This window comes from Hippopotamus amphibius, chromosome 13 (genome assembly GCF_030028045.1).
Source record: "Hippopotamus amphibius kiboko isolate mHipAmp2 chromosome 13, mHipAmp2.hap2, whole genome shotgun sequence".
In the NCBI taxonomy this organism is placed as follows: domain Eukaryota; kingdom Metazoa; phylum Chordata; class Mammalia; order Artiodactyla; family Hippopotamidae; genus Hippopotamus; species Hippopotamus amphibius.
Genome location: NC_080198.1, coordinates 3,507,907 through 3,524,646, shown reverse-complemented (window position 1 = coordinate 3,524,646; position 16,740 = coordinate 3,507,907). Strand labels below are relative to the sequence as shown.

General features: G+C 45.6%; 1 protein-coding gene across 1 annotated transcript in view; it reads right to left on the bottom strand.

The window, feature by feature from the left end:
• C13H3orf20 (chromosome 13 C3orf20 homolog) overlaps positions 1-16,740 on the bottom strand; it is a 71,723-nt gene that overhangs the window by 26,669 nt on the left and 28,314 nt on the right. Inside the window, exons 9-11 of the mRNA XM_057706537.1 lie at positions 9,701-9,832; positions 4,495-4,618; positions 2,917-3,169 (exon numbers count right to left, since the gene is read on the bottom strand). Coding sequence (XP_057562520.1) covers positions 2,917-3,169; positions 4,495-4,618; positions 9,701-9,832 — 509 coding nt within the window. The remainder of the gene's footprint in view (positions 1-2,916; positions 3,170-4,494; positions 4,619-9,700; positions 9,833-16,740) is intronic.

The window sequence follows — 16,740 nt, the reverse complement described above, 5'->3', positions numbered from 1 at the left end:
TCAAATTGAAATCCCAGGACAATGTTTTAAATTGACAGGATGATTCTAAAAGTATATGGAAATGTAAAGGACCAAGAATAGCAAAACAGCTTAGCACACAAACACTGAGTAGTTACTCTGCTGTATATCAATACTTATTATAAAGCTATAATAACTGGGACTTCCCTGGTGGTCCAGTGGGTGAGACTCTGAGCTCCCAATGCAGGTGGCCCAGGTTCAATCCCTGGTCGGGAAACTAGACCCCGCATGCATGTCGCAACTGAGTCTACATGCCACAACTACGAGTCTGCATGCTGCAACTAAGAGTCCGCACGCAGCAACTAAGAAAGTCTACATGCTGCAACTAAAGATCCTACATGCCACAGTGAAGATGCCTCATGCTGCAATAAGAGCTGGTACAGCCAAAATAAATAAATAAGTAAATAAATAAATATTTTTTAAAAAGTTTTTTTAAAAGCTATAATAACTAAGACTGTTAGGTGTTGGTAAAAATAGGGAACAAAATAGGGACTCCAGAAAACAACCCTTGATTTAAACATATAGAGACCCAAAGAGCTGAGGGAAAATTACAAGCGTCTCAATAGGTGATGCTGGATCAGTTCGATATATACATGGGGGGATATAAAACTTGGCTCCTACCTCATGTCACACACAGAAATCATTTGCAGGTGCAGAATGGATATAAGTGCAAAAGTTAAAAGAAAAAACTATTAGAAGGCAACTTTGGAGAATATTGTCATGTTGTTTGAGAAGAGATAGTTCTTAAATAGGATACAAATAGCTAATTACAAACAAAAAGACTGGACATTAAATTTAGCAACTTCTGTGCATCAATAGATACCACTGCCAGAGTAGGAGTGGGAAAATCATTTGCAACATGTGTAACTGACAAAAGTCTTGTATCCACAATAAAGAACTCCAAAATATAAATCAAGAAAAGACAAACAACCAGTAGAAAAATGGATGAGAGGACTGAACAGGCACTTTGCAAAAGAGACTATCCAAAAAGGTCAATAAACAATTAAGAAGGTGCTCATCCTCTGTAGTCACCAGGGCAATGCAAATTAATAACTATTTCATCATTATAGAATGGCTATAATTAAAATGATTGGCAATATCAAGTATTAATGAGGCCGTGGAGCAACTGGAATGCTCATACACTGCTGGTGGGAGTGGAACTTGATACCACCATGTGGAAAACAGAGTCTCTATGGAACTACAGGATCTAGCGGAACATACACATACTCTCTGACAGTAATTTCACATTCAAGCATATCCCAACCAGAAACAAGGATCTATGCAAATACCAGCAAGTCTGTCATTACCAAAACCATAACCAACCCAAATATCCATCAACATTAGAATGCATAAAATTTTTAGTGTAGTCTTACAATAGTTTATTACACAGCAATGAAAATGAGCGGCGGTTCTGCCACTGGATAAATTTCACATTATAATGTTGAGCAGAAAAGGCCAGACACCAAAGAATATGTACTGAATAGCTCTATTTAAATAGTTTAAAATATATATATCTATGATGTGAGAAATGTTCCTGTTGGGGAGGAGGGTGGGATTATTGATTGGGAGGGGACAAAAGGGAATTTCTAAGAACTTGATAATGTTCTATTTCTTGGGGCATATAGGGTATGTTCACTTTGTGATACACATTGAGCTATACACTTAGGATTTGTTCATTTTTCTATATCTTATAAAATTTTTAAAGTTAAAATATGAGAGATATATTATCTTTTTTGTTTTTTTAAGTTTTCTAAAAACCTCATGAATCAGATGATGTTGCTTCCTGCCTTACAGTTACAGAGTGGCTTCCTCTAATACTCACAAGGCTGCCTGATGCAGCTCTTGCCTACCTCTATGTCCTCAGTTTGTGCTGCTCTCCACCTGCCTCCCAGTGCTCCACACTGGTCTTCTCACTTTCCTGCACACACACCGAACCTGTTCTTATCTCATGGTCTTAGCACTTGTTCTGTCCTCTGCCTGATGTTCCTTCCCAATACTTCTTTGCGCCTATTTCTTCATTTGGGGGGGGGGAGCAAATAACTTTTATCATTATTACTTTTTTATAAATACCCGAAGAATCATGCAATGCTGCCAGCACTGGATGCAATCCTAGGCCACAAGTCTGCACATTCCTTTGCAACTGGTCCTGTGATGGCAGAACCTTTCATCTCACCTTTATTGTTTACTATGACCCCTGCATTATCTTCAAAATAAAGAAACACACCATCTTTTCTCCGGTATGACTTTCGTTGTCAATTTGTGCCTATTTCTAATTCTTCAGGCTTCCATTAAAATATCTCTTCAGAACCGTTTCCCCAACCGTCTACCTAGTGTACCCCATCCCACCCCACTTCCCAGTCACTCTCCATGCCTGGAGTTGGTCAGCATTTTCTATAAAGGGCCAGACAGTAAAAATTCTAGTCTTGGGAGGCCAGGTGGCCTCAGTCACAATGACTCCACACTTCTATCCTAGTAGGAAAGCAGCTACAGACAACATGTAAATAAGCGGTGTCCCAACAAAACATTACTCATGGGTCCTTACAGTTTCCACGTCATGAAAAACTCTTCTTTTGATTTTTTTTCCTCCCAAGCATGTAAAAACGTAACAACGTCTCTTAGCTCACCCATAAAAAAGGCAGACAGTGGGGCCAGCTTTGGCCCCTGACCATAGTTTGCCCATCTCTGCTCTAACCCATTTCCCTGATCTACTTTCTTCCCAGCCTTATCCCCATCTAAAATATTTCAGCTGTTCACCTGTTTATCTTCTATCTTCCCCCAGCCCTAAAATTTCAACTCCAAGCGGGAGAGGCCTCATCTGTTTTGTTCACCATCGTGTGTCTGCTACCCATCTCAACATCTGACACACAGAAGCTGAAAGAAATGAAGGCCCAAGCCCACCTGGGTGTGACCGTGGCCTTGGCTTGGACCTTGATGGGCTTCTTCCGAGTGGGGCTCACCGGAGCCGACGCAGGCTCTTCCTTCGAAGGCTCTTCAATCGAGGATTCCAGTCGGGCTGACTGAGATCGTAATAAAAGGATTTCTCCTGAGTATACACTCAGCTTGGTGGCCCGCTCAGGATAGGGCCCAGTCTTTAATCTGGTTCGAATGATTTCTGCCTCTTCCTTTACTGGATATTCTATAGTGAACAGGCCTGTGAACAGAAGACACTGGTGTCACTCCCCTTCGTGGCCTGGCCGCCATGCCCTGCTGTGAGACTGCACACCTCCCTCTCCAGGCCTTCACTCTCGCAGAGTCTGCTGCAGGGCTGCCACGCCTGTTGTCTGGCCCCGTGCTCCCATCCTAGTGTGGTTAGTGGATCAGTAAGTGCTGGCTGAATGGAAGAACAAGTCAATCTCAGTTCTGCACATCTGTCAAGACCCAACTTGGATCCCTCCCCCCGCACCCCCATTGGCCTGTGTTTCATTCAGCTTCGTATCCTTTATAGCACTCAACGTAGAGGCTGGGTACACAATGCATCCATGCTGTTCCCTGTGCCTCGAGACTTAAGTCATTTCCATCTATGTTCTTTGTTTTTGTTTGTTTGTTTTGCTTCCTCTACTAGAGTAGCCAAGGACCTCTCATTTCTTCATTCACTTTTGAAACATTTACTGAACGTGTTGGGCACAGGGCATGATGACCCCATACAGGGTTCCCTGCCTCTGGGAACTCCAAGCAGGAGTGGGGGCTGGGGATGGGAAAACAAAGGAATATTTATAATGTTATGTAGTAAGATTTATAATTAGAGCATGAATGAAGTGCTGTGGGAGCCCAGAGGACAGTGTGACACATTCTGCTTAAGAGGTCAGGGAAGGCTTCCCAGAGGAGGGGCATAGCTGAACTGAGTCTTTAGGGACAAGGAGCAACTCAGGGAGGCCATGGGGGGCAGCACAGCTCCTCTGTGCCAAGCCAGGGGGTGGCATGGGGTGGAGGTGGGGGGGTCAATGTTCCTCTGTCCCCAGGTCCATCAGCAGTGAGGAAGAGAGCCCAGACGTGGAAGGATCCCAAGGACACCCACATCAGCCCTGTGGGCCTAACAGGGACAGCCTGGTGAGGTGGCTGCTTTTCTCTCTTCTACTGAGACCTTCCACAAGAAGGAGAGGAACAGGAGTTGCAAACAGATGATGGACGATACGGGAGACAGAGGCAAAAAGTGAACTGGGGGTGGGGGTGGGGACACAGAGAGCGACCAAAAGACTGAGAGACCCAAGACAAAAGCAATCACAGGGAGACATTAAAGACATGTGGAGAGCTCTCAGAAGTTGACGTTGGTGAAGACTGCCATTATCAGCTGTGTGGCCTCAAGGAAGTTCCCTCCCCATTCTGAGCCTAGTCATCCCATCACCAATGGGGAGTCCTCCTACTGCGCCACCTCCCTGGGGTGGTAAAGAGCTGTCGTGTCCTTGGAGGTGATTTGCAGGTGCCCCAGGATCTGGGAAGCCATCAGATAGGACTGCACCCACCTCTTTGCCTCCTTACCTGCAGCCAGAAGGACGGAGTTCATGAACTGGGACACCGTCTTCTGAAACCGCCTCTTGAGCTCTGCCAGGGCCCGGCTCATCTTAGACATCTTTTCATCCATGCTGCTGATTCTGTGGGTCACCTGGGGAGAGGCCGAGGGGAAGGACATCATCACCTGCCCTGCCAGGAGCTGTCTGCCCAGTTCAGTGCCCACCAGGCTTGGCCCTGGCTTAAAGGATATGCTGTCCCTGCCTGGGACCCACCTCTCTCCCCTCAGCCCAGTGAATCCCCGCACAGTGACCCAACCCGCCTCAAATGTCCCCCCTGCTGCGAGGTTGGTTGCACTGAGCAGAACTGTTCCTTGCCTTGGACCCCTACTGCGCTCTCCATGCAGCCTGAAGACAGAGGTTAGCCCTCTGTGATCTATTGCGTGGGAGCCTGTCTCCCCAACCAGACTCTAAGCTCGTAGAGGACAAAGATCAGGTCTGGGTCTCCTTTGTGTCCGAGTGCCCATTACAAAGAAGGCACTCATGTAACGCTTGTTGCGTTATAAATAACGGGATGGACAAACACCTCTACGGAAACGTTGCTGCCTGTCTCCCTCTATCGCATGACTCCCAAAACCTGCTTCACCCTGCTGGCAGCTGTCTGTTGAGAGACTGCCTTGGGCCAGGGTTACACAGATTGACTGGTCCCCATGGGCACCAAGGCCCAGGCCTCTGGCCTCAGTTTGGGATTACTCTGAAGGGCCACACTGGCTCCACGGTTCCTATGGGACAGCTGAGGCCACCCTGCAGCTCAACCTCTGCCTCTGCCAGGGCGGAACTAGGCTCAAATTCTGGAGTTAATGCCAATCAGGGTCAGACTCTTTCTCCAATAAACCTTCGCCAACTTGCTAAGCCAGCAGCAATCACTTTCCACCCTGAGCTCGCACATCTGCTCATTCCTGTCCTTCCTGTCCTGGGTGCTGGTCACTTTTTACTTTCTTTATCCCTAAATTTCATCAGCCCCCTGAACGCAGGATCCATGCTATCTACATCTCCCACTTCACACAGAGGAGGTGTTAAATAATTTTTCCTCTGCAGAATTGAAGCCTCAGGTAGACAGAGTAGGGTGGGTGATGAACAGACTTTCTGAAGAGTGATGAAGTCAGCTATGTGTTCCTCTTTGTCCTGCAGGCAGGACTTCTGTAAAGGATGTCCCAATTAATAGCAAAGCCTCAACCATCCTTCCGATTACTGGCCCCAACTTCTGCCTCTGGGCTAATTTTATTTATTTATTTGTAATTTACACCCAGTCTTGCTTCCATAAAGGATCTGAGGCAGCATTGGGCTAATAAAGCATTTAAATTGAGGCATTTCCTCGCTTCCGAAGTGCTGCCTTGATAGAAAATTTAGTTGAGGAGGCTGGCCGCAGGGCCATAAAAGCTGGGACTGCCATTCTTCCCGTCGCTCTGATGGGTGGTTCCTTCCAGGGTGATGGGTGTCTGGGGAAACCATTTAACCAGTTTTCTACTGACAGGAGCATGAGAGAAGAGACCACCCTCCTCCCACCCCTCAGCTTTCCTAGATGGCCATGGGTTTGCTGATGGGTGATGACCAGCCCCAAATGCGCGCGCGTGCACACACACACACACACACGCGCACACACACACATTGGAGCTGAATGAATTTTTAAAGTCCCAGGAGAGTGGAAAAGCTGGGTGGGCCTTTACATATCACTATATAAGTGGGGAAAGCAAGGCTCAGCAGGGGAAGGAATGGCCCAAAGCTGCTTCCTAACCAAGGCTCTCTGCCAGCCTCGAGATTTTTGAGATGCTTAACCTGGAAGCTAGGGTCGACATTTGGAAATCTGTTACCCACAATAAGTCTGATATTTCTTCATTTATCGTTATTTATAGAGTCAGAAGGTCGTAATATACAGTACACCACCCTGTGTTCTCAAACAGAAGGGGTTATGATGAGGACGCTTTGGGGCAAGTCAGTCTCCTTGGTCAGCATCAATGACCATCCTCTAGAATGCAGTGGTTTTCAGAAGCTGTTTTAATGTATTTGTCTGCTTATCCCTATGCTAAATGTCCCCAAGAGGGTTATGCTTTTTGAGTTACAATGTTCTTTTTAATAAATAACTTCCAGCCTCCTTCTGCAGTGTCAGACTCTGTGAGCTTCCCTTATGAGGACTCCACTTTTAGTTTCCCACCGCCCAGTAGAAATATAATGCGCGCTGCATGTGTGTTTTAAACGTTCCTGAAGCCACATTAAAAACGTTCTCAGAAAATGAAATTAATTCTAATAACATATTTTTCTAACTCAATACATCAAAAATATGATTATTGCAACACAATCAAAATAAATGATCAATAAGAAATGCTACAGGGCTTCTCTGTTGGCACAGTGGTTAAGAATCCGCCTGCCAACGCATGGGACACGGGTTCGAGCCCTGGTCTGAGAAGATCCCACATGCCATGGAGCAACTAAGCCTGAGAGCCACAGCTACTGAGCCTGCGCTCTAGAGCCTGCAAGCCACAACTACTGACCTCACGTGCTGCAACTACTGAAGCCTGTGTGCCTAGAGCCTGTGGTCCGCAACAAGAGAAGCCACCACAATGAGAAGCCCATGCACCCAACAAAAATTAGCCCCTGCTCGCCACAACTAGAGAAAGCCCACGTGCAGCAATGAAGACCCAACAGCCAATAAATTAATTAATTAATCTTAAAAAAAAAGAAACGCTACATTCTATTTTCAAACTAAGTCTTTGAAATGCAGCGTGTGCTTTCACTTCCAGACCATCTCAGCCTGGAACTGTAACATTTCAAGTGCTCAACAGCCACTGTGACTCGTGGCTACTGTATTGGACAGCATAGCTCTGGACCTCTGATTCTAGCTCACTAACGCTGCATTTAGCTAAGAAAACATAAGATGTGAATGACTGAGGGGCTTTCTTAGGCCAAAAGGGCATGTTTGGTACATGGACTTAAGAGTGATTTCTCTCGGCTGTTCATGGGGGTCTTCAACTGCTTACGTTCTGGTTTTCAGCCATATTACAAATTTCAGAGATTACCAGACAAGAGGTTGCCAAAAAAATGAAGCATTACTGCAATTTTATAGTAACAAAAATTTTCCTATTATCTATTGCCTTTGGTAAGTAAATGCACATTTTTAAAATACGGTATAAAAAGGTTTTCAAGAAATCTAGACATGTGACCACATACATCCTGTGTACTTAGTCACCCAACAATGACGTTTAGAGTAAGAGCATGGAACCAAACGGACAGAATGGACTCATCAATCAGCACAGTCATTCATCTCAGTCCAGATGAACTCAAAATCCTGGAGCTGTTTTGCTCTTTGGTGCGAGGCGTGTAGGCTACAGTCATAGGCATCTGAGTGTCCTGGGTGCTGGTGAGACCCCTTTAAGGAATCCAGCAGCTCCCTCAGCGCCTCCTCTCCCCCCCACCACACCCGTCAAGCTGGATCACAACCCATGTTGATGCTTTCGCCCCTTCCATTAGACTCAAAGTGTCTCAGAGACTAGAGGGTGTGAGGTTTCTTTCCCTTTGACACCCCCAGCAGCCAATCTGGCACGTGGCAGGTACTAATACATGTTTATTGAATTAGCTAATTAAGTAAGTGGAAATGCCGCTGAAATGTAAGAGCAGTGGAAAAAACAGGCGCAATGCTTCCCTCCAGGAAAAACACAGGTGTTCTCTGTGTCTCGTTCAGATAACACGGGTCTCCAACAAACACCTGCCGGGCCTATGCCCACGTAAAGGGAGGATGTGGGGCTGGCTGCTCCTATGGGCTCCGTCAGCCCTGCGAGCATATGAGCCTGCGGCACGTGGTGGCAAATGCCCTCACAGTGCAAGCGTCTCCTTCAGAGTGACTATAATTTATCAGCCAAACTGGGACACTTCTGAGACTGAAAGGAATGCTACTGAGAATGCCTGGGCCAAGTGTAAACTGGGACTGACCCCAGGGAAGACTCGGAGGTGTGGTCCCCCTGCTCCTGCTCCGAGGAGCCTTCCCGAGTGGGCCAACTCCCCACGTATAATGCCAGGGACCGGTGCCACCAAGGCGCCCTTGGCCATCCCAGTCTCACAGTGAATGTCAACTGTTCTCCTCTAGATTATAAACTCCTCGGGGATCAGAGACTTTGTCCCCTTCATCCTCTCTATCTCGTTCCACAATGTTGACTCTGGACCAGGTACACCGCAGAAGCCACAAAGACCCAGTGAATGAAGAACCTGGTTCCCAGACTCTGTCACTGCCTCACCTACCCCCTTAGCAAGTACTTCATTTGAAGCAGTCCTCGTGCTGGGCCCTGGGGCAACAGACACCAGTAGGAATCACAGGGAATTCCCAGTTTGGTAGAGAAGGCTGGCTTGTAAATAAAGCAGCGTCGGAATGGAGGTGAGTCACGGCTGGGAGGTCTGAGCAAGGGGACAGGCTGACTCCTGGATGGACAAGGGGGCGGTGGAGGGTCAGCAACACACATGCAGTTATTCTGTCCAGCATCATCTCGCCCTCTTCTGGTAACAGCACCATGATTTTCCTTTAGGAACACACTCCTGTCTAATCACTTGCCCAAGTGGTATACCTGGGGCTGATCACACCCCTCAGCTCCTGGGATGGACATGACACTCAAGCCTAGCCAGTGAGAGCAACACACTCTCCTGGCTACAGAGAACATTTCAGGCAAGGGCAGCAGACAGAGCCAATGATGTTGGTGTTGGCACCTCTACTGGAGCATTTAGCAAAGAGAAGTCCCCTTTCTCCTGGGGAGACCAAAGCTGGTAGAATAATAAGCCCGGAGAGGCTCATGACCATCTCGTCACCATAAGGAGAGAAACTCCTTAAGAATAAAGCCAACAAAGAGGAAGGCAGAGCCAACAGATGGAAAGATCTGGTGGAATCCTTTGGGAGCCTGGATTCAGTCATGCCTGATGCTGCCTATCTACAGACTGGCTTTTCAATTTACTGAGCCAATACAGTATCTTTCCATGCTTAAGCTAGTCTGCACTGGGTTCTGTCACACCTGAAAACTCCTGATAGACGTTTCACAGAGAAGGTGGTACTAAAGTCAGACAGTGAATACTGAGTGGCAGTCCATTAGGCAGGGAAAGAGGTGGGGCCTTGTATGGGGTGGGGGAGGCAGGAAGAGCAAAGGCAATCCATGTTGAGACACTCTGGGGTCAGGCATGGGAGACTGCTCTGCGTGCCTTACCCGTTTATCGTGCGATATCCCGTGGGGACAGTTGTTGGCCGATATGGGGAGTGTTACTGTCTCATTCAGGGAGGTGAAGGTGACCATGATGGAGTCCTGCCCTAGCACCGTCAGCTTCATTTGCTCATTCACCTGTGGAGGAAGACACCAGGACTCAGTGAATCCTTGCTTCTGTTCCTGACCCAGCTACCTGTTCCTGACCCACCACAAAACACAAAACCCCTCTTGGCTTGTGGCTGAGGAAGCAGTAAGATCTTTCTGGTTATTATGTTAGAATCCTGCATTCATGGAGAAGATATAAGAATTCCAATTTCTCTCTGAGAGATTATCAGAAAAAGTAATGATGGTTCCTTACCCCTGCTCCTTCCCTTTCCAACCAAAACCTGTAACCAACTGTGAAGGAGACACAGGGATCCAACAGGCTTCGGTTCTGGTAGAGCTGGATAGGGGTGCAGCTTGGGTCAGAAGCTGACACTGTTCCTGAACCTGATGTTGTGTCCACCCAGACACCAAGTCTAACTAGCAAAGCATGCAGAGCTGCCTTGGCAGGGGCCAGAATTCACCCCTCTGCAGATGGGTGGGGAAAAGGCAAAAGGGAACCCAGCCAGGGCCACATCACACATGCTCATTCCCCTCTCTTGCAGTCATCAAACGTGTCACACTCTTTCCCTGAGGAGGAGCCACCCTTTTTCATCACTTCCCTAAGGGTGGGATTTCCTAGGTAGCAGTGCCAGAGAACACCGGGAGGGTGAGCTGCCCTTATAGCAACTCGTTCCTTAATGAGAACTCTGTGGTCTGGAGTGAGTCCCACTTCTGCCTCCTGTTATCAAGCCACTGGGCCTCTCTGAAAGTCCCAATCTTCAATATCAGAGTCAAAAGTCTAGTAATAGGTTCAAATGAGATAAAGATTATGGAAGTGGCTTCCTAAACCACAAAGGCCCATACCAAACACAAGCAGATATTGTCAGGATGGGGCAGAGCAATGCACATGTAACCCCTGGATGGTTCACACATGCCGAGAGTTATTTATGCACAGTGGCTCCCCCTAGGGCCTGCGCATCTGCTGCTCTACAGCCCCCGACATACATGTGCTCTAAGACTCCTCAGAACTAAGAAAGGGCTCTCCATCTTCACTCCTTCCATTTCCTTCTATGATTCCACTTGATGGTCCAAAGGTCCATACTCAATTTCCTCACCACCCAGCCCCTTCCTCATTCTCTGCAGCCTGAAAACATCTGATCCATGACTGTCTTCCTGCCAAGTGTGTGACATCTTCAAACTTCACTTAAGAGGGACGCTACCTGCCCCTGTTCTCCTCCTAGAGAGTACAAAACAGGGCTCTGGTTGGGAGCTCAAGCACTGCGGATGGACATGGTTGCCACTTACCAGCTGGGCACTTTAGGCAGGTTGCTTATTAGCTTCTCTGAGCGCCTGAGGACAATAACAGAATCTTTCTCTGGAGCGCTAACCACATTTCACAGATAAAATAAGCAAAGGGCTTAGCTTGGTAGAGCTGTTTTTATTTTATTTTATTTTATTTTTTTGGCTGCATCGGGTCTTCATTGTGGCATGCAAGATCTTTGTTGCAGCGTGCAGGATCTTTCATTGCGGCATGTGGGCTTCTCTCTAGTTGTGGCATGCGGGTTTATTCTCTAATTGTAGCGCCTGGGCTCTGCAGTTTGAGGCACATGGGCTCTCTAGTTGAGGTGCACAGACTTAGCAGTTGTGGCACATGGGCTTAGTTTCCCCACGGCATGTGGGATCTTAGTTCCCCAACCAGGCATTGAACCCGTGTCCCCTGCATTGCAGGATGGATTCTTTACCACTGGACTACCAGGGAAGTCTCAGTAGAGCTGTTTTTAATTATCTTGGCCCCTGGGTGGTTTCTCTTCCTCTTTCCAATGTCCCAACGATGGTGCTCTATGAACTCAGCCACTGCTCATCTTCCTGGAATTTCATGGGCCATGTGTATATCACGTGTGTATCAGCCCCAATCTCTAGGTGAGGATCCCTATACAGACACAGATGTTCACTGAGCCCAATCAGCCACATCTAAAACCACATGGGTCTCTGAGCCTCTCAGAAACTGCTCTGTTTCCACCCAGACACACACAATCCATGTGCAGTCATCTATAATTCCCTCCTCCTCTCATTTATCCTCTATAGCCCATTTTTGAATGCCCCTGATTTATTTTACTGAAATAGCCCCTTTAAAAAATATTACTAATACCCTTCATTATGTCAGGTCTGACTAGTAACTCCTTAACTAGTCTTTCTACTAGCCCCATCTGCTGATCTTTCCCTCCCTAGTCAACCTTCCACACAAATGCTGGACCCAGCACTCCAACCCTCAGCTTAAAAACTAACCAGCTGGGACTCCCTCTTGCAAGAGCACGGGAATTACAACTAAATGCTGAACAGTCATCAACAGAAAGACAATGGAATTCACTAAAAAAGACACCCCACATCCAGAGACAAAGAAGAAACCTCAATGAGACAGTAGGAGGGGCTCAATCGTGTTAAAATTAAGTCCCATAAATGCTGGGTGGGTGACTCACAAACTGGAGAAGTTATACCGCAGAAGTCCACGCACTAAAGTGAGGGTTCTGAGCCCCATGTCAGGCTTCCCAACCTGGGAGTCCAGCAACGGGAGGAGGAATCCCCAGAGAATCAGACTTTAAAAGCCAGTGGGATTTGATGGCAGGACCTCCACAGGACTGGGGGAAACAGAGACTCCACTCTTGGAGGGCACACAAAAAAGTGTGCTCACCAGGACCCAGGGAGAAGGAGCAGTGACCCCATAGGAGACTGAACCAGACCTACCTGGTTGGAGGGTTGCCTGCAGAGGTGGGGGGCAGCTGTGGCTCACTGAGGAGACAGGGGCACTGGCAGCAGGGGTTCTGGGAAGTGCTCATTGGCATGAACCCTCCCAGAGTCCACCATTAGCCCCACCAAAGAGCCTGTAAACTCCAGTGCTGGGTGGCCTCAGGCCAAATAACCAACAAGGTGCGAACAGAGCCCCACCCATTGGCAGACAAGCAGATTAAAGTTTTACTGAGCTCTGCCCACCCAGCCCAACCCACTATCAGTCCCTCCCATCAGGAAGCACACACCAGCCGCCTAGATAGCTTCCTACACAAGAGGGCAGATAGCAGTATCAAGCAGTATCAGCAGTCTTTTCTCTTGTGGAACTGAAAACCACAGCCACAGAAAGATACAGAAAATGAAAAAGCAGAAGACTTTGTACCAGATGAAGGGACAGGATAAAACACCAGAAAAACAACTAAATGAAGAGGAGCTATGCACCCTTACAGAAACAGAATTCAGAATAATGATGGTGAAGATGATCCAGGACTTTGAAAAAAGACTGGATGCAAAGATTGAAAAGTTTACTAAAGACCTAGAAGAATTAAAGAGCAAACAAACAGAGATATGCAACACAATAACTGAAATGAAAAATACACTAGAAGGAACCAATAGCAGATTGACTGAGGCAGAAGGGTGAATAAGTGACCTGGAAGACAGAATGGTGAAAATCACTGATGTGGAAAAGAATCAGGAAAAAAGAATGAAAAGAACTGAAGACAGCCTGAGAGACCTCTAGGACAATGTTAAACGTGCCAACATTCGCATTATAGGGGTCCCAGAAGGAGAAGAGAGAGAGAAAGGACCCGAGGAAATACTGGAAGAGATTATAGTTGAAAACTTCCCTAACGTGGGAAAGGAAAGAGCTACCCAAGTCCAGGAAGCGCAGAGAGTCCCAGGCAGGAGAAACCCAAGGAGAAACATGCCAAGACATATAGTAGTCAAACTGACAAAAATTAGAGACAGAGAAAAGTTATTAAAAGCAACAAGGGAAAAACGACAAATAATACACAAGGGAACTCTCATAAGGGTAACAGCTGATTTCTCAGCAGAAACTCTGCAAGCCAGAAGGCAGTGGCATGATATATTTCAAGTGATGAAAGGGAAGAAGCTACAACGAAGAATACTCTACCCAGCAAGGATCTCATTCAGATTCGATGGAGAAATCAAAAGCTTTACAGACAAGCAACAGCTAAGAGAATTCAGCACCACCAAACCAGCCCTACCACAAATGCTAAAGGAACTTCTCTAAGCAGGAAACATAAGAGAAGGAAAGGACCTACAAAAACAAAAACAAAACAATTAAGAAAATGGTAATAGGAACATACATATCGATAATTACCTTGAATGTAAATGGACTAAATGCACCAACCAAAAGACACAGACTGGCTGAATGGATACAAGAACAAGACCCATATATATGCTGTCTACAAGAGACCCACTGCAGACCTAGGGACACATACAGACTGAAAGTGAAGGGATGGAAAAAGATATGCCATGCAAATGGAAATCAAAAGAAAGTTGGAGTAGCAATAGTCACATCAGATAAAATACACTTTAAAATAAAAAATGTTACAAGAGACAAGAAAGGACATTACATAAAGATCAAGGGATCCATCCAAGAAGAGGAGATAACAATTATAAATATATATGCACCCAATATAGGAGCACCTCAATACATAAGGCAAATGCTAACAACTATGAAAGAGGAAATGCAAGGCAGAAATAGAGACACAGATGTAGAGAACAAACATATGGACACCACGTGGGGAAAGTGGGGAGGGTTGGGGGGGAGTGAACTGGGAGACTGGGATACCAAATTGTACACTCTAAACATATACTGTTTATTGCCTGTTAACTGTATCTCAATAAAAGTTCTTAAAAAAAATAAAAAACTAACCAGCTGGTTATATTCCCAATACAGCTGAGTCAACTCCTAACAGGCTGATCCTCCCACAGAACTTGGAAAAAATACAGAAAACAACCACACAAAGGCTCAGAAGTGTAAGCAAAAGCAGGCAGATTTCGAAGAGTCAAAACTTAAAAGGACCATGAAGGCATGAGTTCTTTCTGGCCAAAGAACCAAAGGACAAAACCTGGGGCAAACTACAGTCACAGAAAAGTAAGGAGAGAACTGCAGAAGGGACAGAGAAATAGAGTCCCAAATGCTATGAATATCAGGTTTGCCTGATCCCTGAACCATGTATGAGCAGTGCAGACTCAACGGAGCTTACTTCCAGAGAAACAGAAAAGTGAACAGGTGAGACAAAGTTTTCATTATGAGTCTAACCAAGTCCATTGCCTGTTAAAACAAAAATATCAACACTCTTTAGAGAAATACATCAGAACTCAGAGACTCCAAATATAATAGCCACAATGTCAGCGATCTAAAATGACTCAACATGTGAAGAACCAGTGAAGTGTGAGCCATTCTCAAGGCAACACATAACCAATCCTGTCTTATATGTCCCAGATTTTGAAATTAACAGACAAGGCTTTATAGCAGCTAATTTAACTATACTCAAGGAGGCAAAGGCAAACATATTTGTAATGAAAGAAAAATTAGGAAATCTCAGCAGAGAAACAGAAAATATAAAAAACAACCAAATGGAAATTATAGAGTTGAAAATAAATATTTGGAATTTTTAAACTTCACAGGAGTAGCATAACAGCAGAATGAAAATGACAGAAAAAAGTCAGTGAATTTGGAGACAGATCCATATAAATTTCCAATCTGAAAAGTAAACAGAAAAATATTGAACAATAAGGAAAAGAACAGAGCCTCAGACACCTTTGGGACAATATAAAAGATCTAAAATACATGTAATTGGAATCTCAGAAGAAAAGGAAAGAGATTGGAGCACATTTTCCCCCTAAAATAATGGCAGAAGACTTCCCAAATTTGGTGAAAGATGTGAATTCACAGATTAAAGAAACTGAGTAAACCCCAAACAGAATTTATATGAAGACAACCACATGCAGACATGTCATAGTCAAACTTAGAAAACTAAAAGAGAAAATCTTGAAAGCAGCTAGAGAAAATGAACAATGATTTGAATAACAACAGACTTCTCATCAGAAACCATGGAAGACAGACAAAAGTGGAACATCTTTAAAATGCTAACAAAAAAAAAGTCAACCAGAATTCCATATTCAGCAAAAATATTCTTTCATAAAGACATTTTTCACATGAAAGAAAACAGAATTTGTTGCCAGAAGACCTTCATCTCAAGCAACGCTAAAAAGGAAGTTCTCCAGGCTGAAGACAAATAATACCAGAGAGAAACTGGATTTTCAGAGAGGAATGAAAATGCTGGGAATAGTAAATATCTGGGCAGAAACAAACTCGCCACTACAGCCTCCAAGACAGCATGCAGACGCCTCAGCCTGACATCCAAAGACTCTAACCTCCACCCCATGACACACACAGCTCTTGCCTTCTTTTCTTTCATGAGAAGCACTTGTGAACTTTTGACAATGCCACACTGAGCCCCAACTACAAGCCTTTACAAATGATATTCCTCTACCCAGAATGCTCTGCCTCCTTCTTATCTGTATCTATGAGAATAATATGCACACCCACGCATGTTACAACTCAAGGCCGCTTGTCTTCCAGGCCACTCCTAACTGCACCAGCCCCTGCTATGCATTTCTGTATGCAGCTCTAGGGAACAGAACAATGAACTAAAACACACTGCTCAAACACTTCAGTGTGTCAAAACACCTTCCCCATTGTTTCATTTAGTTCTCACAAAAGCACTGTGAGGCAGGAGGGAGGCTCTGGTGACCCACCGTGTACTTATAAGCCACCAAGACTCAGAGAAGCTGAGTGGTTTTCAGGAAGCTACACAGCCAGTGTTTGGCAAAGCTGACACTAGTACTTGGCTCCTCAGCCCCTCATCCCAGTTCTCAGTCCACTTGGCCACACTGACATATAACATGGTGCCTGCTTGCAAACAATTTATAATCTTTTTGGATTGTAAACTTTTCACACAACTGCAAAAAGTTAAATATCAAGGCAATAACTCACACCCCTGGATTGGGGATCTTGGACCTGGTCAAGCAATAGAAAGACTTGTGAAAACTACAAAATTCAGAACCCATGACAGATCAGAATTGGAATCTCTCTGGGGCTGTGCTTGGGACCTATATTTTTGTTAAAGTCCCACGGGTGA